Source organism: Lissotriton helveticus, chromosome 6 (genome assembly GCF_964261635.1).
Source record: "Lissotriton helveticus chromosome 6, aLisHel1.1, whole genome shotgun sequence".
NCBI classification, from domain to species: domain Eukaryota; kingdom Metazoa; phylum Chordata; class Amphibia; order Caudata; family Salamandridae; genus Lissotriton; species Lissotriton helveticus.
In genome coordinates this window covers 818,997,556-819,019,675 of record NC_136067.1, presented here as the reverse complement: position 1 = coordinate 819,019,675, position 22,120 = coordinate 818,997,556, and the positions used below count along the sequence as shown (strand labels likewise).

General features: G+C 43.8%; 1 protein-coding gene across 1 annotated transcript in view; it reads left to right on the top strand.

The window, feature by feature from the left end:
• Positions 1–21,917, top strand: part of LOC144762518 (uncharacterized) — a 709,614-nt gene extending 687,697 nt beyond the window's left edge. Inside the window, exon 42 of the mRNA XM_078647742.1 lies at positions 20,937–21,917. Coding sequence (XP_078503868.1) covers positions 20,937–21,035 — 99 coding nt within the window. The 3' untranslated portion in view covers positions 21,036–21,917. The remainder of the gene's footprint in view (positions 1–20,936) is intronic.
• Positions 21,918–22,120: the final 203 nt, after the last annotated feature.

Genomic DNA, 22,120 nt, shown 5'->3' with positions numbered 1-22,120 from the left:
ACTGTTGCACCTTACTGGAGTTGGAATATTAAATTACACCCTTACACTATCCTTCACTTTCCCTACTGTTGCACCTTCCTGGAGTTAGAATAGTAAATTACACCCTTACACTATCTATCACTTTCCCTACTGCTGCACCTTCCTGGAGTTGGAATAGTAAGTTACACCCTTACACTATCCATCACTTTCCCTACTGCTGCACCTTACTGGAGTTAGAATAGTAAATTACACCTTTACACTATCCTTCACTTTCCCTACTGTTGCACCTTCCTGGAGTAAGAATAGTAAATTACACCCTTACACTATCCATCATTTTCCCTACTGCTGCAATTTACTGGAGTTGGAATATTAAATTACACCCTTACACTATCCTTCACTTTCCCTACTGTTGCACCTTCCTGGAGTTAGAATAGTAAATTACACCCTTACACTATCCATCACTTTCCCTACTGCTGCACCTTCCTGGAGTTAGAATAGTAAATTACACCCTTACACTATCCATCACTTCCCCTACTGTTGCACCTTCCTGGAGTTAGAATAGTACATTACACCCTTACACTATCCAGCATTTTTCCTACTGCTGCACCTTACTGGAGTTGGAATATTAAATTACACCCTTACACTATCCTTCACTTTCCCTACTGTTGCACCTTCCTGGAGTTAGAATAGTAAATTACACCCTTACACTATCCATCACTTTCCCTACTGCTGCACCTTCCTGGATTTAGAATAGTAAATTACACCCTTACACTATCCATCAGATGTTTGACTACTGTTGCACCTTCCTGGAGTTAGAATAGTAAATTACACCCTTACACTATCCTTCATTTTTCCCTACTGTTGCACCTTCCTGGAGTTAGAATAGTAAATTACACCCTTACACTATCCATCACTTTCCCTACTACTGCACCTTACTGGAGTTAGAATAGTAAATTACACTATCCTTACACTATCCCTACTGTTGCACCTTCCTGGAGTTAGAATAGTAAATTACACCCTTACACTATCCATCACTTTCCCTACTGCTGCACCTTCTTGGAGTTAGAATAGTAAATTACACCCTTACACTATTCTTCACTTTCCCTACTGCTGCACCTTCCTGGAGTTGGAATAGTAAATTACATCCTTACACTATCCATCACTTTCACCACTGCTGCACCTTCCTGGAGTTGGAATATATTCACTTACACTGCTGTTGTAGTTGACTGCATTTTTATTACTTTCATTTTCACATATTACTTTACATGATATATTTTTACCTTATGTTTTTCTTTCGGTTTGCTCTGTGGTATATGATGTTTTTCGTTTGATGTTCTTTGCTGTTTTTGGCTTTTCAAATGTTGGTCTGTATGAGATGAAAAACAAAAAATAATTTATTATTCTGCTTTTTTTTAAAACATTTTTTAATTGATGTCTTCATAAAACTGTTTCTTAAAGTTACTTCATGTTCTTCTTCTTCATTATTAGACTTTTCGGTTTTCTTAACGTATACTTCCATTGTTTTCTTTCTAACTTTATTTGGCATTTTTTAGAAAAATTTGCATTTGTTTGGTTACAGATGTGTACGGTTTACTTGGTTTTTACAAATACTGATTATTATTTACCTTTGGAAATGATTTTCTGCTTCGATGTGTTTGGCTGCTGGTTAGATTTCAGTGGATGTTTTCATGGGTTCTATATGTTGGCCTGTGATTTACAGTCTGGAAAACAAAAAGTAGTGAACATTTGTTAAAGTTTTTAATTCTTTTTGCATGTTTTGATACTGTTTGTGGGTTTAAAAACGGTTCCTTGAAATAAGGTTACTTTTCCATTTAAAATTTTAATTACCTTAGCTTTATCTCTTGTTTGATCTTCGCTTTTTTTCAGTTACTTGACGCTTGATTTCTGATGGTTTAGTTGTTTGGTTCTTTATTTGTGATACAACTTTTATCTGTAGAGGTTTTGAAAGAAAATTTTCATGTTATTTACTATTTCAAAAAACCCTATTATTTATTTGGGGAATAAAGTTGCTGTTAATTTCATAACTTTGAAGTTTTTTACCCTGTGTTTCTTAAAAAGAAAAATATGTCGTCAAATTTATTTTATTTACAAAGATGGCTTTGCACTTTTGAAAGTTAAGCAAGACTATCACTTTTTAAAAACATAAAAGTAATTGTACTTTGTTTAATTTACCTTATGTTATTTGGTTATTTATTCTGCTGGTCGTTCTTTCGAAATGTTGTAATGGTATGATGTTTTCAAATATTTAGTATGCTGAAAAAATAATATTAAAAATATGTTTACCTTACTGCTTTCATTTATTTAAATATTATTCATTACACCCTCTTTTTCAATGATAGACTTTAAATTTGCATTGTAAAAATTTGAGAGAACACGTTATTAAATGTACATGTTATACATGATTTTATTTAATTAAAACATATGTGTCTTAAAATCTTACTTACATATTTTTGCACTCTTAAAATACTTGAAACGTTTTTCATAAGTGATGAAAATTTAGGTTGCAAACTGAAATATAATAATGTTTGGCAAAAGTTACTAAATGATTTGTTTGTTTCTTTAAAAGCTATATTAACATTTTCTTTAATTTAAACTTACTTGTTTTTATGTTAGGTCTTGTGTCTGTTTGGCATCAGTACTCAAGAAGCAAAAGAGGTCAGAGGGTTAATCGGTAGCGACTGCTCTCTCTGGTAGTAGAATAACTACTGAGTTCAAAATGGTGTCTTACTGCTATTTATAGTATTTTGTGAATTTCATCTTAATTTTGAGTAAAAGTATCGTTTGAATGTGTTTTTTTAATCGTTTTATTTGCTGTGAAAACATGTAATTTAAATTACGTCTTTGAATGTGTGTGTTTTTCGTAACTAAGAATTGCGTTTCGCCCTCCATTTTTTTCTGTGTTCCTTGGTGTTTGTTTCAATGAAAGAGTTGTTGGACTCAGTTTTGCATTTGTTTCTAAAATGGCGTGTCTGTGCTTGTTTCGCAGTTTCATTAATAATACTTACGTTACCGCATTTATTACAATTTCATCTTTTATAATTTTATGCTTAAAATCTTTTCAAGTGCTTTTTCTGTTACTTTTTACTACGTTTATTTATTATGCGAGTACTTATTTTAATACCCGAGTATTTATATTAATACTCGAGTAATAATTTTGATAAATAACATGCTAAATCTTTACTTTTACGTTTAGTTTTTTTCTACATTTTTAATACACTTCCCCACCCAAAACCCCTTTTTTCCCTGCATCCCGTGCCAGGAGTTATTTTACTTTTTTATATAAATATATAGGGAATTCGTAATATATGCGTTGTGATGGTATGTGTTGTATTTGTTTTTGTTGTAATAGCACTTTTCCATTACTAATATTATAATGCGTTGTAATGGTATTCGTTGTAAAAACATGCGTTGTAATGGTACTTGCGTTGTAAAAATTGCGTTGTAAAAGCATGCGTTGTATCATCATACACCCCCCAGCAAAACATAATACTTCACAGTTCAAAAGAATGCAATTGCGTGGTTTTAACCTAAGTTACATTTCTTAGGTGCTACATTCCCCCCACTCGTTTCACTCTCTCTGCTATAGACAAAATCCCATGACTAGAGTCTCCAGTATTCCATGAGCCTAGGCAATGAGTAGGCATAGGTTATGTTATGTTATGTTAAAATGTATTTATTAAGCTCACGTACGCCCGTAGGCTTCATGGCGCTATCGGAAGAGAACATAACACAAAAATAATACTCTAGAAGTAAGCCTGTTTAAAAAGTCAGGTCTTAAGAGAGTGTCTGAAGGTAAGGAGATCTGGGCTCTGCCTAACAGACAGTGGTAGTGAATTCCAAAAGGTGGCTGCAAGATGGTCGAAGCAGCTACCACCCCAGTGTTTTTTCTTAAAAGTCGGAACAACTAAAAGAGATTTGTGCGCAGAACGAAGATTTAGTGAGGGATTATACCTAGAGACGAGTTTCTTAATACATTTTGGGCCTGTGTTCTGTAAAGCTTTAAAGGTGATGCATCCAGTTTTAAACGCAACCCTTTGCATTACAGGTAGCCAATGTAATCTTTCCAGACCAGGTCTAATAGGCTGCCATTTAGGTTGTTTACAAATCAGCCTAGCTGCTTGGTTTTGAACAAGTTGAAGTCTTTTCAACTGGCCTGCTGGAAGTCCCAAATAGAGACTGTTGGAAAAGTCCAATCGGGAAAGAACAAGGGCAATAATTACCTGAATAAGCGCAGATTGCGTCAAGAACTGGGCTATTTTCTTTAATTTCTTAAGTTGAAAGAAACTAGCAGAGACTACTGCTCCAACTTGTCCTTTTAACGAAAGATCTGCACAAAGCGTGACCCCCAAACTTTTTACAGAGAGGGATTTAGTAGGTGGGACCCCCATATCAGCTGGCCAGAAACATGGGCCCCAACTTAATTCGCTTTTCCCAGGCAAGATCAACTCTGTCTTGCCTGCGTTAAGTTTTAGATGGTTAAAGTTCATCCACCTGTATGTGTGTCATAGTATTCTGGAATTCTGTCACAGAATCTGCAGTATTAAGGGGGAAGACAAGTTGGAGATCATCCGCATAGTTATAAATAACAACTTTAGAGTTCCTTAAAGAATATAATAATGGGCGAAGGTAAAGATTAAATAATAAAGGTGATAATGAGGATCCTAGGTGCGGTTTACTTCTGATCAATTGCATAACTGGGTTCAAAATCTTCCATTCTTTGCATTAACTCAGGCAAAATGTCTCATGTCCAATCAGCATATCCTCTGCATGATTTAGTAACTTGTTTGGTTGCAGACTGGGCAACACTTTTAACTGCTAGCTGGCATTGTATTTCTAGCAATGTGACGGGTGAGATTCATGTACCCAACCTTGCATCAAAAAAGGCTTTAACATTTTTTGGCACCACGGTTATGGCCTTATATTGGAACTAGGACCTGACCGTGAGCATGGCAGACCTGTGCATTGGCAATCTTCTCCAGAAATGGTAGCCTCCCCAGTCAGGTGCAGACAGGTTTTCAGGTTTAGCAGTTTACGCCTCTTGACTGCCTCATCTAGGATGGCATGTCCTTAGCAGTTGCAGCATCCAGGCTTTCCACTTCGGGGGCGACATAGCTCTTCTTCCTGACACAGGCAACACTAGTCTTTCGTGCTCACTGCAGATTGCCAGACAATTTGGTTTCTGGCTCTTCCTCTGACACAGCTTTGTACAAAGTGATGCCAATCCAAGCAGGTTACTACTCCTCACCAAACGCAGGATTGCAATGTGCTGGGGTGGCACCATGCCGCCCAAACTGAAAGACTTGATAAGGGACATTGTTTATTGTCATCAACAGTTATCAAGCTATTGGGAGTTAATGCCTCCGAGATCTCGACCTCGGGATATTTAGGATCCTTTTCTTAGTTATATGCGCTAGCAAGACACGACCCCCGATTCACAAAACAATTCCTAGCTATGTGCTCATGAAAAATGTTTTGTGTCACTGCACCCATGATTTATGATGTTGTATAAGCATGTAATGCCAGGTGTGAAATGTCATTACTATATACTCACCGAACAATAATGTATGTAAACGCCAACTATATAAATAAAGTTAAAAAAAATAAAAAATCACAGCAGGTTGCAATGGGGCTGGTTCCAAAGAGGTGTACCAAAAGTATGGCCACAAGGAAGTGTGAGATCTCTGCACTTGGCTGTCATCAGCCTTCCTGAAGCACCAATCACAGACATACAAAAGTGCTGGCACTGCCTACAAACTTCTTCACCTTGAGCAATAGAGACTGCGGTCCCATTCCTCACCCCCAACATCTATCAAATGGCAGTGCACAGGAAGAACTAATCTGCAGTTGTTTGCTAACAAGGCCTGCATTGAATTCCTAAGCGAAGCCCTATCTATATCCTCTTCACTTCAATGTCTAGGCTTTCAACCACAGGAATGCAGGCAACACCCTTCCACTTTCTGAAGAAGCTGTACTCCTCCTCCATTTGTGCCTTGATAGATCAGGAGCATCCAAAATGGTTTGCCCTGGTAACATAGTGCTGACTCTTAACAAACATGCTGCTGCACAAACATGCACTCTACATTCATACATGATGTCAGCGCAAGGTTCTGGGGATTCACAGCTAAATTTCACACCAGAAGGGTCAGTAGATGGCACTTTTGGATACAGTGAAAAGGGTCTAGCCACACTAAAGATTCATAAATATGGTATCCAGGAACCACCCCTTTATGTGTCTCACCACAGGCATAGGACAAAAGTCTGTACACACTATGAGGACATGCTTGGTGTGCCACTACAGATCACAGAACAGGTTCTGAACCTCAGATTACCATGATTACTAAGAACAGGCCTCAGCCTCTGTGCACACTCTAGATAAGCATGATCCTATCGCCATACAAAAAGTCAGACTACCAGTTCCCATGCAGTCAGACCCACAGGACAGGAGTGCATGGCCTTTTCTTTTCATGTAACATAATTTTATTCCTAATTTTACTATTGGCCTGACAATTGTCTTCCTAATATCTTTCCTCAGACTGTCCTCTAACCAATTAACTTCTAACATCACCCAGCGTCTGCAACCCACAGATCGATCCATTCACTCTCTGCTGGCATCTTTGGGCCCATATTCTTCACTCCATCAAATGCATCCTCATATGTGACAGCAGCTTTACACTCTTCTTCAGTAAACTACTCATTGGATGCTTCCAAACTTAATGGTTAGCTTGATAACTCAACAACTTGCCCATTCAGTTTTCTAGGCATGTGATCAATACTATAGTAAAAATGTGTGCAAATTTGAAGCTAACTGGACAGACCGATCTGTTAACGTACCCCCCACTTCTTGGTGGTAATTTGTTTGCAAGCAGTTTATAATCTGTTTTTAGGTTCCCATAAGATAAGTGCAATATACCAGTCAGCTCCCCAGGTACTGGCCAAAAGATCCTGCTCAGACACATAATAATTCCTTTCAGCAAAATCCATGACACAGGAGACATAACATACCATCCAGTAAACTCTGCATCCTTCTGCATTAAGGTTACCCCACTCCATATCCACTTGCATCTACGGTGGTCACACTTTTGTTTTCTTCAAAGAGAAAGTGCTTCAAATAAGGAGCACAAACAATGCATTTCTTGATCATACTTAAACATTCCTCTTGCTTTTGATCCTTGCTTTTGATCCTAATATTAACTTGTATTTTTCCTTAACAATCTGTGTAGAGGTTCCATTTTAGATACGTAGGGTAAATTCACAATTGTGAATATACTTGTATATTTACTACTACACTTAGGTATAACTTTAAACTTTTTGGATATTACCTATTTTATGAGTTTCGAGTTACACCTAGGTGTAGAATTAAACTGCTCCACTGCCTGAAATCAGGGGATGGAGCCTCCTATATCAGGATGTACAAGTGTAAAGTAACTTCTAGTACTATTGCACATGTAGGTGGAGATCTCCCTATGGGAAGGTGTAGGAGAAATTGTTTTACTTTATTGTTCTTTGAAGAAATTAAACAAATATATTTTAAGGTTTAATATGAATGTAAATAAATATAAAATATGTATTATTAGCCCAACCCAGTACAAAAAAAAGTTACAGAGCATTAGCTCATCAATTAAGTGTGTATTAAATAACTCATGCATTTAAATATATTAGCTTATTTATACATAATCGTTAAACATTTTAAACACATCCCACCTTCACAACCTTTTTTCATTTAATGTCGTAACTTTTGTTCAAAGTTATCTTCAATTAATTGAATTTAAATAGATTTTTTATCAAAGGTTTTTTAATTTTCCAATTATGCTTAGCATTCAAATTTAAAATAAGTAATAATTATATATACTTTTTACATAAAAATATGTATAATTTAAATGTCGAAATATTTTCATTCATTAAATTTTTGTTCACGTGGGGTGTAATTTTATTTTAATGTCCCATTGCTTTCCATGAGAATGTGTTTCAATACCAGTGAGAGGCCATTGGTGGTGATTGATTTACTCCAAGGCTGGGCTGAAGTACATTTACACCTGTTGTAGTTACCTTGGAAGTGTAATTTGTGGCTAGGAATGGTCTTATTCTTTTGTATGTTTGTGTGCACATTAGCATGTCCCATTCTAAACTTCTTCTTAAATGTAACATAACCACCTCCCAATTGGTAGTAAGCATTCCCTATCTTCCAGTGTTTCTCCCTTCTCCCTCCCACAGTTTTGACAAAAACATATACCTACATGTGCAGAGAATTCCCCAACCTTGGCGTAGAGCTCCGCACAGAAACGTTAGGAGAGACAGAGGTCTCAAGCCAAAGGTTTGTGAATTGGATTTTGTAGTATTCGAGTAGTACTGCTGTACAGACTTGGGCCCATTGTTCTCAATGAACTCTGCACAAAATGAGTGAGCCCTAAAAACGATAACAAGTGCTCCTTAGACTTTGGTTTTGGTGTTTTACTAATGGGCATAATATGATTTTCTTTAGGTTGAAAGTTAGCATCATGCTCTGTTTTTTCCGTGCCAATCACCACAATGTCCTCTTGAAAGGCCTATGCTGCCTTCAGCCCCCACTAGGACAAATGAAACACAGCAGCAACACTGGTAATGTGTCGCACAGTGGGGATTCCCTTGAGGCTACAGACCGCAACGTTAATACAAAGTCTTTTGCGATGTGATGGGAAAGTCCACGCAGCAGAGACAATGCGGCGGTTCTGCTTGGGGTTGCATCATGCAGCAAAGGAGAGGCGTCAGTTCTGCTGGGTCCACAGTGGGGCTGGCAGAGCCTCCCCTTCGGCTCGTGAACCCGCCGTGAGGTACCGACGGACAGAGCGGGGCCTTATCTTTCCGAGCAGTTGCCGGGTGAGGTGAGGCTTACTTCCCACATATTGATGGGGAAGACCAATCGCATCCACTGAGCAACTCGAGAAGATGCGGTAGGATGGTCGTGTTCGACCACTCTTAGTTTACCTATAATTTGGTTTTTTCGATCTAATTTCTCACTTTTTCATTTCTACACATTTGGTAGTGTAATCTGCAGTAGCATTTTGAAAGCTTGGCCCTGATGAATGCCAGTGAATTTACACAGTACGGCAGAAACATGTTGGCCTTATTATTATTTTTGTTTTCTACCAAGCAAGCTGGACAGTGATTATTTTACACTGTCATTACACTATTTTTAATCTGACGTCCAGGCAAGCACTAATAAAGGTCTTTGTTTGCCTTGATAGCCATTTTAGCCACTGCACTATTTGTATATTTTTTGCACTGCACCTATCAGTACCACCTTGCATTAGCATTTGCGGTATCCAGACCATGACTCAGTCATGCATTGCCAATATACACCTGGGCGTTTGCAGACTAACCATGGCCTGAGTGTCCTACATGATGAGGCTCTGCCATTTGGGTGGTCTGATAGGACTTAAACCAGCAATTGTTGATAGTCAATGTGTCCTTTGATCTATCTGGTTGTTGTGTGTATTTTTCTGTGTTTTCCAGCGCGATTTCTGAGCACCTCGGCGTTACCCGACTGACAGGTACTTTTGTTCTTTGGGCTGGCAGAGCACCTTCAGTTCCCCTTCCAATGGTCCAGGACTGGGGTGGTAACACTTGGCAGGGTAGGACTGGGAGTTGCAGAGTCTAGGTGTTGGTTACAGGAGACTAGCTCTTGGAGTCACTATGGTGGTTCTGGGTACAGGTATGCAGGTCTAATCCTTCTCACCCAGAAAAGAGAGCAGCAGGTCAGTATTACTTCAAATACAGAGTACCCTACCCCATGGGCTGTTCAGGGCCTAAGTTTAGGGCCTATCCTAGAGGTGACTTATATGTATTAAAAGGAAAGGTTTAGGTCTGGCAAAAGGTTTATTTTGCCAGATCGAAATGGCAGTTTAAAACTGCCCACACAGGCTGCAATGATAGGCCCAAGACATGTTCTGAGGCCTACTTAAGGGAGCGGCACAATAAGTGCTGAAGGCCCACTAGTAGCATTTAATTTACAGCACCTGTCTACATGCAGTGCCACTTTACTACGGTCTTACAAGTAAATTAAATAGGCCAGTTGGGTGTATGCCAATTTTACAATGTTTAAAGGAAAGAGCACAATCAATTTAGCACGGATTAGCAGTGGTAAAGTATGCAGAGTCCTAAAGACCCACAAAAACAGGTCCAGAAAACAGGAGAGTTAAGGCAAAAATGTTTGGGGATGATCCTGCAGAAAGGGCCAAGTGCACACAACCCCCCACCCCCCAGCCAAAATCCAGGGTAGACTAATCAGTAACTTGATGGGCTTCCCTGCTTAAGCGGTAGAACATGGGTAAAGGCCCTGTCATGCAGGGGCACTTGTCAGTTCTACATCTTCTGAACTCAGTTGGATCCCTCTTTTACACTTCAGAGATTCCAGGACCTTGGGGTGGAAAAGTCCGGCCCCTGAGCCTGGGTTACCCTATACACCTGGCCAGCGAATTGCTCTGGAAAAACTATCCTTTCCACTATCATGGTCTGGCTAGCCTACGTGTCGCTCAGAGCAGTGACAGAGATCCCATTCACTTTCACCTGGTGGAAGTGACGACTCCCACTCTCAAGGATCACAAGCTTACCCTCTGATTCTATCTCCCTGCTGAGAGAGGTGGTTTCTTTGGACAGACAGTCCCCCTACTTTTCTCCTAACTGGGTGCACTGAAAGCAACGTGTAGGAAATAGGGTGCCTACGGCCACAAGCCACCCAAACCACCTCCTGTTGCTCAGGAGGGACTTGGAATCCTTTCCCTCACCTTACTCTGGGACTTGTCTGGGCCATCTTCTACTTCCCCCCATGCTCTGCTGGGAGTGGCCTGAACCGCCCTTCTTGTGGTCGATCCAAAGTACTTTCTTGGACTACCTGGTACTGACCCCAAGGGCCCGCCTCCTCAGCAAGCTTCCTGAGGTCAGTCAACTTGCTGTCTACTAGGTGCTGGCACAGCTCTGTAAAACAAAGTTTGAGCATGTGCTCCCTTAGAATCAAGTTAGAATCAAGTTGTACAGCCCATTAAAATAATTAACTCCCCTGACCCTTGCCCAGCCATTCAGTGCCTTACTTGAGTAATCCAAGATATCTGCCTCAGCACCTTTTGACTATCCCTGAACCTGATGCAGCATTTCTCTAGGGTGAATCCAAATTTGGGACAAGGATGACTTTCATGGGAGCAATTCTTGTTTGGTTTTCTACCTTCAGTGCTAGTAAGGTGTCCCTCCCAACTGTGGGCATATGTTTCCACAAGCTACCCCCCAGTACTCCTCTGAAATCTTTTGTACCTTTAGAACTATCTCATAAACGGCAAATCACTTATCTGCGTCATCCTTTACCACATAGTTGTGCACCAGGTCGTCAGTGATGCGGACCTTCTTGACTCCTCCAGACACTGTAAGTATGCTGCCACCATTGCTGCTGGACTCTACTTGTTAGGTCCAGCTCTCTGAGGCTCCTCTCAAGAGCCATTCTTTTCTCCTCAATCAATCAATGAACTTGTAAAGTGCGGTACTTACCCGTGAGCGTCTCAAGGCGCTGTGGGGGGGGGGGGGTGCTGCTACTGTTCGAAGAGCCAGGTCTTGAGGAGCCTTCTGAAGGTGAGCAGGTCTTGGGTCTGCCGTAGATGGGTCGGGAGGGTGTTCCAGGTTTTGGCGGCAAGGAAGGAGAAGGATCTGCCACCGAAGGTGGTTCGTTGGATGCGCGCGACAGCGGCAAGGGCGAGGCTGGCGGAGCGGAGCTGGCGGGCGGGGGTGTAGAAGTTGAGTCTGTCGTTCAGGTAGGCTGGACCGGTGTTGTGGAGTGCTTTGTGTGCGTGGGTGAGGAGTTTGAAGGTGATCCTCTTGTTGACGGGGAGCCAGTGTAGGTCTCTTAGGTGGGAGGTGATGTGGCTGCGGCGGGGGACGTTGAGGATCAGTCAGGCTGAGGCATTTTGGATGCATTGTAGTCATCGCAGGTGTTTGGCCGGGATTCCTGCGTAGAGTGCATTGCCGTAGTCCAGGCTGCTGCTGACGATGGCTTGGGTCACTGTTCTTCTTGTTTCGGTCGGGATCAACTTGTAGATCCTGAGAAGCATGCGGAGGGTGTTGTAGCAGGAGGAGGAGATGGCATTGACCTGCTTCGACATGGAGAGGGAGGAGTCGAGGATGAATCCTAGGTTGCGTGCTTGGTCCGTGGGTGTTGGAGCTGCTCCCAGTGTGGTTGGCCACCAGGAGTCGTCCCACGCAGAGGGGGTGGGACCTAGGATGAGGACCTCCGTCTTGTCCAAGTTCAGTTTCAGACGGCTGCTCCTCATCCACTCGACGATGGCCTTCATTCCCTCGTGGAGGTTGATTTTGGCGGTGTGCGGGGCCTTGGCGAGGGAGAGGATGAGCTGCGTGTCGTCAGCGTAGGAGATGATGTTCAGGGCGTGCTGGCGGGCTACTTGCGCGAGGGGGGCCATGTAGATGTTGAACAGGGTCGGGCTGAGGGATGAGCCCTGGGGTACGCCGTAGATGATGTTGGTGGCTTCGGATCGGAAGGGCGGGAGGCGGACTCTCTGGGTTCTGCCGGAGAGGAAGGATGTGGTCCAGTTCAGGGCCTTCTTCTGGATTCCTGCTTCTTGGAGGCATGTCCTTAGTGTGTGGTAGAAACAGATGGTATCCCAACTGGTATTATTCGAAGGCAATTAGTGAGGATATGAGTACAACATTATCCACAAGGAAGCAAGGAGACTCTATATGATTATAGCATGTGCTCAAGGCATCATTTATATAAGCATTTTGGGATAAAGCAAAGCAAAGAAAAGGCAATTAGCAGTTGTGACAGCAGTGCAATATACAAATAATATAATTGAAAACAACCCAAATTGCACGTGGTGCTCAAGGTGTGTGAGTGAAAACCAAGGTAGCGACGCAGGTGACAATGTGAACAGCGTGGGCGGCGCAAAGTGACTGGTGCAAAAATATACAGTGGATCATTTGGCACAGAGTGGTTCCAGGTAACTTCAGGAGTTTGTATCTGCTTCGGTTCAATGTAGTGTTCGTGAACCACTTTGTGTATCGCGCCTATGATCACGCTGGATGGTCGACGGCTTTTCGATCCACACAAATCAGGATCTTCATCAGGACTGGGTTGGGTCGAAGGCAGTGCTGGATGGGAGGTAACCGGTATGAATCGCCGCGGTTCGGGACGTCAAGCGTGGTAGCATATGAAACTTGGAATCAATATAAACATCAGCGTGGGATCTGCTGACATGGGGGAGCAGAGTCCATGGAGGTCAAGGTCGTCAGGGCTTGCGGATAAGTCGCGCTTTACGTGGGGGCCCAAAAAGGCGGAAATCCTTGTCACCGATCGGGCAGTGATTGGTGGGGAGAGACTGGATCTCTGTCAGTCGTGCAGCTTGAGTGAAGTTCGAGCGAAGCTGGCGTTTCCCTTTTTGGGCCCCACGTGTAGCGCGACTTATCCACAAGCCCTGACGACCTTGACCTCCATGAACTCTGCTCCCCCATATCAGCAGATCCCACGCTGACGTTTATATTGATTCCAAGTTTCATATGCTACCACGCTTGACATCGCGAACCGCAGCGATTCATACCGTTTACCTCCCATCCAGCACTGCCTTCGACCCAACCCAGTCCTGATGAAGATCCTGATTTGTGTGGATCGAAACGCCGTCGACCATCCAGCACAATCATAGGCGCGATACACAAAGTGGTTCACGAACACTACATTGAACCGAAGCAGATACAAACTCCTGAAGTTACCTGGAACCACTCTGTGCCAAATGATTCACTGTATATTTTTGCACCAGTCACTTTGCGCCGCCCACGCTGTTCACATTGTCACCTGCGTCGCTACCTTGGTTTTCACTCACACACCTTGAGCACCTCGTGCAATTTGGGTTGTTTTCAATTATATTATTTGTATATTGCAGTGCTGTCACAACTGCTAATTGCCTTTTCTTTGCCTTTATCCCAAAATCCTTATATAAATGATGCCTTCAGCACATGCTATAATCATATAGAGTCTCCTTGCTTCCTTGTGGATAATGCTGTACTCATATCCTCACTAATCGCCTTCGAATAATACCAGTTGGGATACCATATGTTTCTACTATACTATACCCCAATCCCAACACGGTTGACGGGTTATTGCTCCTGTTGTTGATACAAAACTTAGTGTGTGGTGGCAGACCGTGTCGAAAGCAGCCGACAGGTCCAGGAGGATGAGGGCTGAAGTTTTGCCGTTGTCTAGCTGGCATCTGATGTCGTCTGTGGCGGCGATAAGGGCAGTCTTGGTGCTGTGGTTGCGTCTGAAGCTGGACTGGGACTGGTCTAGGATGTTGTTGTCCTCAAAGTGGTGGGTCAGTTGCATGTTGGCGATTTTCTCGATGACCTTCGCCGGGAAGGGGAGCAGGGAGATGGACTGGAAGTTCTTGAGGTCTTTGGGGTCCGCCTAGGGCTTCTTGAGGAGGGCGTTGATTTCGGCGTGCTTCCAGCTTTCTGGGAATGTCGCTGTGTTGAAGGAGATGTTGATGATCTTCTGCAGTTGGGGTGAGATGGTTGCATCAGCTTTGTTGAAAATGTGGTGTGGGCAGGGGTCTGACGGAGATCCTGAGTGGATGGAGTTCATGACCTTGCGTGTCTCTTCGTCGTTGACGTGGGACCAGGAGGTCAGCTGGTTGGTGCAGGTGGCGTTCGGGGTGTGGTCTGTTGGGGTCGGGCGGATGAGGAGTTGAAGCTGTCGTGGATGTCGGCAATCTTGCGATGGAAGAAGGTGGCCAGTGAGTCGCACAGATCTTGCGAGGGCGGGATGTCAGTGGTGTTGGCGCTGGGGTTGGAGAGTTCCTTCACTATGTTGAAAAGTTCTTTGCTGTCGTGTGCTTTGTTGTCCAGTCGGACTTTGAAGGAGGATCGCTTGGCTGTTCTGATGAGGTGGTGATGTCTGCGGATGGCGCCCTTGTGGGCTGCGTGGCTGTCTGGTGTGCGGTCGTGGAGCCATTTCTTCTCCAGCTTCCGGCATGTTTGTTTGGCGATCTGGAGTTCTTCGGTGAATCAGGTGGCTTTCTTGCTGGGGTGGTTGATGGAGGGTTTCTTAATCGGGGCGAGGGTGTTGGCGCAGTCGTTGATCCACTGTCTGAAGTTTCGGGAGGCAGCGTCTGTGTCGGTGGGTGGGTTCTGGGCGAGGGTGGAGGTCAGCTGGTCTTCGGTAACTTTGCTCCAGCAGTGGCGAGGCAGCTGTTGGGTGCGGTGGTGCGTGGTTGGTTTCTTGAAGGTGAAGTGGATGCATCGGTGGTCAGTCCAGTGGAGCTCGGTAGTGTGGTTGAAGGTGACGTGGGTGCTTGTGCAGAAGACTGGGTCGAGCGTGTGGCCGGCGGCGTGGGTGGGTTCGGTGACGAGTTGTCGGAGGCCGAGGTTGGTGAGGTTGTCAATCAGGGCGGTGGAGTGGGCGGTGGAGTCCAGGTCCCCGAGGAGGATGTAGTCCGTGGAGGCAAGTGCGTGGGTGCTGGCGAGGTCAACGACTGAGTCGCTGAAGAGGGCCCGGGGTCGGGGAGGTCTGTAGATGAGTGTTCCTCTGAGGGTGGTGTTGGGGTCGGTGTGGATGCGGAAGTGAAGGTGTTTGGTGGATTTGAGGGAGTTGGCTGCAAGGGTGTAGATCTGGAGGGTGGACTTGTGGACGATGGCTATTCCTCCTCCCATCCCATTGGTGCGGTCTCTGCGGGAGATCTTGTAGCCGTCCGGGATGGCTATGGCGATGTCAGATGCCAAGGAGTCGTTCCACCAGGTCTCGGTCAGGAAGGCAATGTCTGGAGCGGTGGTGTCGAGCAGGTCCCAGAGCTCGACGGCGTGTTTGCTTGCGGAGCGGGTGTTGAGGAGTATGCAGCGGAGGTGGTTGGGTCCATTCCTTGAGGTTTTGGTGGTTCTGTCGCATGTGAAGTTGCAGGTGTGGCAGGAGAAGGGTCCGTGGGTGCATTTCGGGACAGCCTGGAAGCAGCGGTGGCCTCGGCCGGAGTTGACGGCGTGGAGAGTGTTGGTGTCGTATCGGATTTTGGCGTTGTGGCGTGTGCGAGGTCCAGGGGTTCTGGCGCTGGCCGTGGTCAAGGCACGGACGGGCACAGACGAGCTTGCCTTTGGTGCTCCTTCGGTGCGCAAGCGGCGGGCCCGCTGCGCGCGGCTGCTGCGCGTCCGGGCAGTGATTGGCATTAAAGGCGGGGCGGGGTGGGAGGGAGGAGCAGCTGGGAGGTGGGAGCGGGGCGGCGAGGGGGCATGGCCGCGGGGTCAGCGGCAGGAAAAAGAGTGGTCACAGATAACAAAAAGGGGGGTGGGGGAAACAAAACTGGTCTACAGCGGAAGAAAATTACAAGCAAAGGATACAGAGATATAAAATACGCAAGTGTGAAAAACAGAAAAGGCAAACCGAAATTCAGCACAATGGTCCTGGGGCATAGAAGACTTGAACACACACAGAGTGTCAGCAGGGGGGCAGCGCACACAGGTGATGCTGCTCGGCAGTAGGGGGTGCGACCTAGCCTGCAAGCAGGGTCAGGGGTCCTCCAGTGCCAGCTTCTTTTCCAACATCTTGAGCTGGACCATTTTCAACTGAAACTTCCTCTCTACCTTGCTGTCCACCAGCTCCTCTGGGGACGGGCTAAGCAAAGAGACACTGCTTTCTGCACTGGCAGAGAGTTCCAACTCAGGTGATAAGTCATATTCCTCCCCTGATGGCTGCATCCCTGGGCTAGTATCCAGGCCCTGTTCTGGCTCCTCCACATCATCCTTCTCATTCCTATCCTATGTTGCTGGCAGCAACTTTACTATGGACTTACAAGCAAATTAAATTGGCTCTATGGGAGTAAGCATATTTAAAGGAGATAGCAGAAGCACTTTAACACTGATTAACAGTGTTAAAGTTTGCAGAGTCCTAAAGGCCAACACCAACGGGTTCAGAAAACAGGAGGGTGAAGGGAAAAAAGTTTTACGATGACCCTGCAGAAAGGGCCAAGTCCAAAAAATACAGTATAGTAAATACAATGAGATGGTTAGACTCATCAGGAAATTCAAGTTGGAGATATGCCCTGGTTAAAACTGTGATCGAAAATATGGGTGCCCTCAACATAGTGTCAAGCATATTTGCAGATTAGACAAACAAACATTTTCAATACCAATTGTCTCATTCAAATGGTGTAAATCAGTACTCCGTTTCTCAAAGTCTCAAAGTCTCAAGGGGAATTCGCCAAGGATGCGTATTGGCTCCCCTTTTATTTTCCCTTTTTATTAATTGTATTGATCGCAAATTGGCCGATATTCCAGCAGATGCTCCCCTGATAGGAGGTAAACCTGTCCCAATCTTATTATATGCGGATGACGCTGTTCTCCTATCCCGCACTCAGCTTGGGTTACAGCGATTAATTGACAGTTTCCTGCTGTTCATCCAAAAGAGGAGGCTCCGGGTGAACAAATCCAAGACTTATGTAATGTCGTGCGGGCAGGCTGTAAATAAACCTAAGCATAACTTTTATTTGGATAGCAATAAAATGACACATGTTAAATCTTTTTGTTATTTGGGAATCACATACAATTATGACGGGTCATGGTCTTCCGAGTTTGACAACATCAGATTGAAGATGCTGCGGACTACCAATAGTATATTCCGTTTTGCATCCAAGCTCGGTTCAAGAAGTATCCCAGATATGATCAATATATATAACATCCGCTGTGTTTCCTCAGCATTGTACGGGGCGGGCGTGTGGGGTCATACCGAAGGCCCTTCGCTCCAAAAAGATGAAAACAAGTTTTTAAAGAGACTGTTATGTGCCCCCCCTTCTGCTTGTGTACAACTAATCCATGATGAGGTAGGGATCGTGTACATCTCTGACTTAGCAGCCGTTCGGCCACTCTTATTGTGGCGTTCTATTTGGGCTAAGCCTGAGACACGATTCACTCAAGAAATTATTCTTGATTGTATAGGTCTGGATTACTCATCACGAATTCATTGGTTGAAATACATTCATTTCTGGTATAAAACCTTATTTGAAATTGATGTCCTTTTAGACCCTGATCTGGCAGTAGTAATCCCTAAAAAGGAAATCAAACGAACATTTATCAACTTTAAAAAGAATGAGCGAGATAAGGTGTACGTAAAGTTAGCCACCGTGAGGTTCTATAAGGAACTGAACTTACCTCCGGGACTTCAAACCTATCTTGCGACTGTGTCCCGTCCTTCCCATCAATTTGTGCTAACCCGAGTTAGATTGGGTATTGTACACCACCTTGTTGCTTTTCCAAACCAGAAAATTAGATCAGAAACGCCTTGTCCGTGCGATAACACTTCACGTCAGAGCTGCTGTCATTTTCTACTTTTTTGTAAATTTTATCACTTTTTAAGGGTTAAGTACCTTAAACCCATCTTTTTAAAACATAATATTAGATCTACAAAGAGTGCTCTAGTACTATTATCTTCTCTAGAGAATGTGGATATTTGTTGTTTTGTTGCTACTTTTATCTTGAAATGTACAGCTGCCAGGAAGAGCATAGTGCTACTATAATTTTATATATTCCTGTCTGTACACTAATGTCCTTGTTCATGTTGTATTATGCCCATTGTATATAAATGTCTGGTCCTTTTTACATTTACTTATTTAACTATTTTTCCCGTGCCTGCCCGAGCCATATTAGATCCTTAGTTTTAATGTACAGCTGCCAGGAAAAGCACTTGTGCGATAAATATATTTATTCCTGTCTGTACCTAAATGACCTTCTTTTTATAAGTCTTTTAGCCATGCTTCACATTTTTTATATATACTGTTGTCCAGCGTATGTTAATAGGTTTCGGTATGTGTTATTTTTGTATATATTTTGAGTCATTTTTAGAATTGTCACTACATATGCAATGAATTGTTTTTAGCTATTTTTGCTTGTATGATTTGTATTTTTCAAATCGAATAAAAGCTTATGACTTGACTTCAATACTCAATAAGCCTGAGCTTGGCAGAACTTTTCAGAAATGTAACAATCGGAAAAAATTAATTAAAACTTTCAGTGAGCTAAAAACCCACTCATACCGTTTTCTGTACGTTCTTGCATTTGTTGTCCTTTAATGTTTGATCATGAAGCTCTTGTTCATAAGTTATGTGTTTAAAGTCACACGTTACTACTATTGCTGTTAATGATGTAAGCCTAATGTCTTTCCTTCTCTAAGAGTCCTGGAACAAGACCTATATTTTTTCAGTACTGTGTTAACTTTCTTGTTGGTTATAGTTGTTTGACTAATTCAAAAACATCCAAATTTTCTCTGTCTTCCAAAGGTACACATTTGTATGTTGTTTCAAACCAAATGCCCACAGGCAATGTTTTATTAAAGAGTGCTGTCTTTGTGTCGTACACTCCCCCTCTTCTTCCAAAAACTCTACATGGTCTTTGACCAAGCCCAACCGCAGCTTCCCTTCCACTAGTGGATTCCCTTGTTCTGAAAGAAATAGTGACGGTGGATGGAGCTAAACATTTTAAATAAATGCAATAAACGATAAAGCATAATCTGTAAAACAATTAGTTAAAATAGACAGTAGTCACTGTAGTCTGTATGCACAAACATTCATAGATGCATCTTCCAAATAATTTTGGCAACTGTTTGAAAAGATAAGTAACAAAGTTCTGCAAGTTGACATTCATCTTTGAGGATTAGAATTATCACATGGATTCTAGGTTATGTTGATTATCTCCCATAGCAAAACCAAAGGGGATGATGGACGGAGTGTTGAACGTTGCAAGCACTCACCCCGACTCAACTGATCTGGCTTTAATCCATCATCATTCTTTAGCTCACTCCGCCACCCCAGTTCAGACATGGCCATATGCAAATCAGTCTGACCCTGTGCCTCATGGGAACAGTCCTGCCCGAACTGCCAAGCCATGTCTTCCCTGGAACGGAAACAAGCATCTTGGGACCGGTTCCTGGCTAATCAGCCGTCATCAGCCAGGCTAGCTTGAATCCAGTGGCAAAGTGAGCAAGGGACCCACGTCTGGGCATACCCTGCCAACTTAGGGTCGTACAAAGCAAACCAAAGGGGATGATGGACGGAGTGTTGAACATTGCAAGCACTCACCCCAGTCAACTGATCTGGGTTTAATCCATCATCATTCTTTAGCTCACTCCGCCACCCCAGTTCAGACATGGCCATATGCAAATCATTCGGACCCTGTGCCTCATGGGAACAGTCCAGCCCGAACTGCCAAGCCATGTCTTCCCGAGACTGGAATCAAGTATCCTGGGACTGGTTTCTGGCAAATCAGCTGTCATCAGCCAGGCTAGCTTGAATCCAGTGGCAAATTAAGCAAGGGACCCACGTCTGGGCATACCCTGCCAACTTAGGGCATTGTAAGCACTCACCCCCAGCCAAATGATCTGGCAGCTCAGGCTGGACTGTTCCACATTCACGGCTGGACTGGGGAACCAAGGCAGTTTTAGCAAAAATGATAAAACCAGATTGCTTCTTTTAACCTGACTAGAAGGAAGGGTCCCCACTTTGACAGGGTGCATACCACTGTTAACTGGAGACCCCCATTTCTAACAGCTCCCTTCATCTACTCGCTCCATATCTCTTTCCATCTATCCATTCTCTCTCTTCTACCTGGCTGATCTCTTTCTCTCTACCTTCGCCCTTCGTCCCTCCCTTTTTTCTTTGTCTCTCTTGAAGGCTCCCCTGCCTGCTGCAATTAACATTCAGGAGCCGGGGAAAGTGACATAGGCACCAGGAGCAGCCCCTGCCCTAAAAACTGGATTCCATTGTGTCCACCCCACTGTGGAATTGCCCAGTGGAGTAACAGTCCTTTCCGGCCCTGCCCACATTCTGTGCACTGTTCTATTGCGTTTTGCCGGGTGGTTTTGAACTTCCATCTTGTTAAACCACATGTAGCAAAGATTTATTGTTAGAGCAGCTATTAACTGATTTGACTTCTGTCCACAGGTCCCCAGCAGATGCCGCAACAGAGCAGGAGATTTGCCCGGAACCGCTCATCACACGATCCTCCGGCAGTTGCAAGAACTCAGGCTGAACATAAAATAAGACTCAAGATTTACCCAGCTAGAAATGGCCTTACTGTCGAAGATGGCAGCTTCATCCGCTCAGACCCTGTTTCAGACACCAATCAATGAAAGGGTTAACTGCTTCGATCTTATTCTGCCATTGTAGGAATAATCATTATTTACAGATTGCCAAAGAACTACATTGAGAATATTCCTGAGATAAGTATATGAGGCAGCACCCAAGACTGGTATCTTTTGCTTGCCAGTGTTTGCTTAGATGGGTGGTTTTGTTTTTAGGACGAGCCCTGGGCCAGCGCGCAAGCGCTTCTCTGGGGTTGATCTGTGGTAGTTCAGTACAGTAGAGAAGCCTTGAGAAGCCCTGCCCATATTTTCAATTGGCTTGTATGTTTGTCCTCCATAAATGCTACCTTCTAATTGATTATGAGGCGTGCTAGTCACTCCTTATTATGGCCATGTCGTCATCTGTACCCTCCCATGGCTACTGGACCCTTTACTTCGAGTGTTACACCATAAGCACAATCTTTTTTCTGTGCCGCCCCCCCTCCCGTTGTCCGTGATGCAAAGCAATAGGTCTTGCGTAAATGCGAGTCCTATTGTATTGCAAATGGTTGTTTTTTGTGTGGTTACTGTACTTTGCACTTTATGATAGGAAGCTATTATCATTAAAAGAAGAAATATTCCTCTTGGGGCAGTCATAGACTGCTGGTTGATATGGCCTCTTGGAAGGGTTTGCTGTGTATTTCCTTCTCTAAATGGAATTAAGTGCTTCGAATCAGTGATAATACTGCACTACAATCTTTTGATTCACTTGAAAGATGAAGAAAACCAGCACAAGCACAGGTGGTGGATTTAAAGTTTTAGTCTGGAAGCAAACTGACTGAGCACTCAAATAAACTCTAAATATGTCAGATGGCTGCCTCTGTCTTTTCATTGTTTACTGTACACCCTATCATGATTTGCAGTTTATTTCCTTGTATTATGTTTACAAGCAGGTTTTGACTAGGCGGACAGGACAGTCAATTCAGCTCTTGCAAACTGGGCATGTCACTTGCTAACATTCCAGCCATTATCATCAATGGGTAAAGGTTGATAAAAAAGAGATAA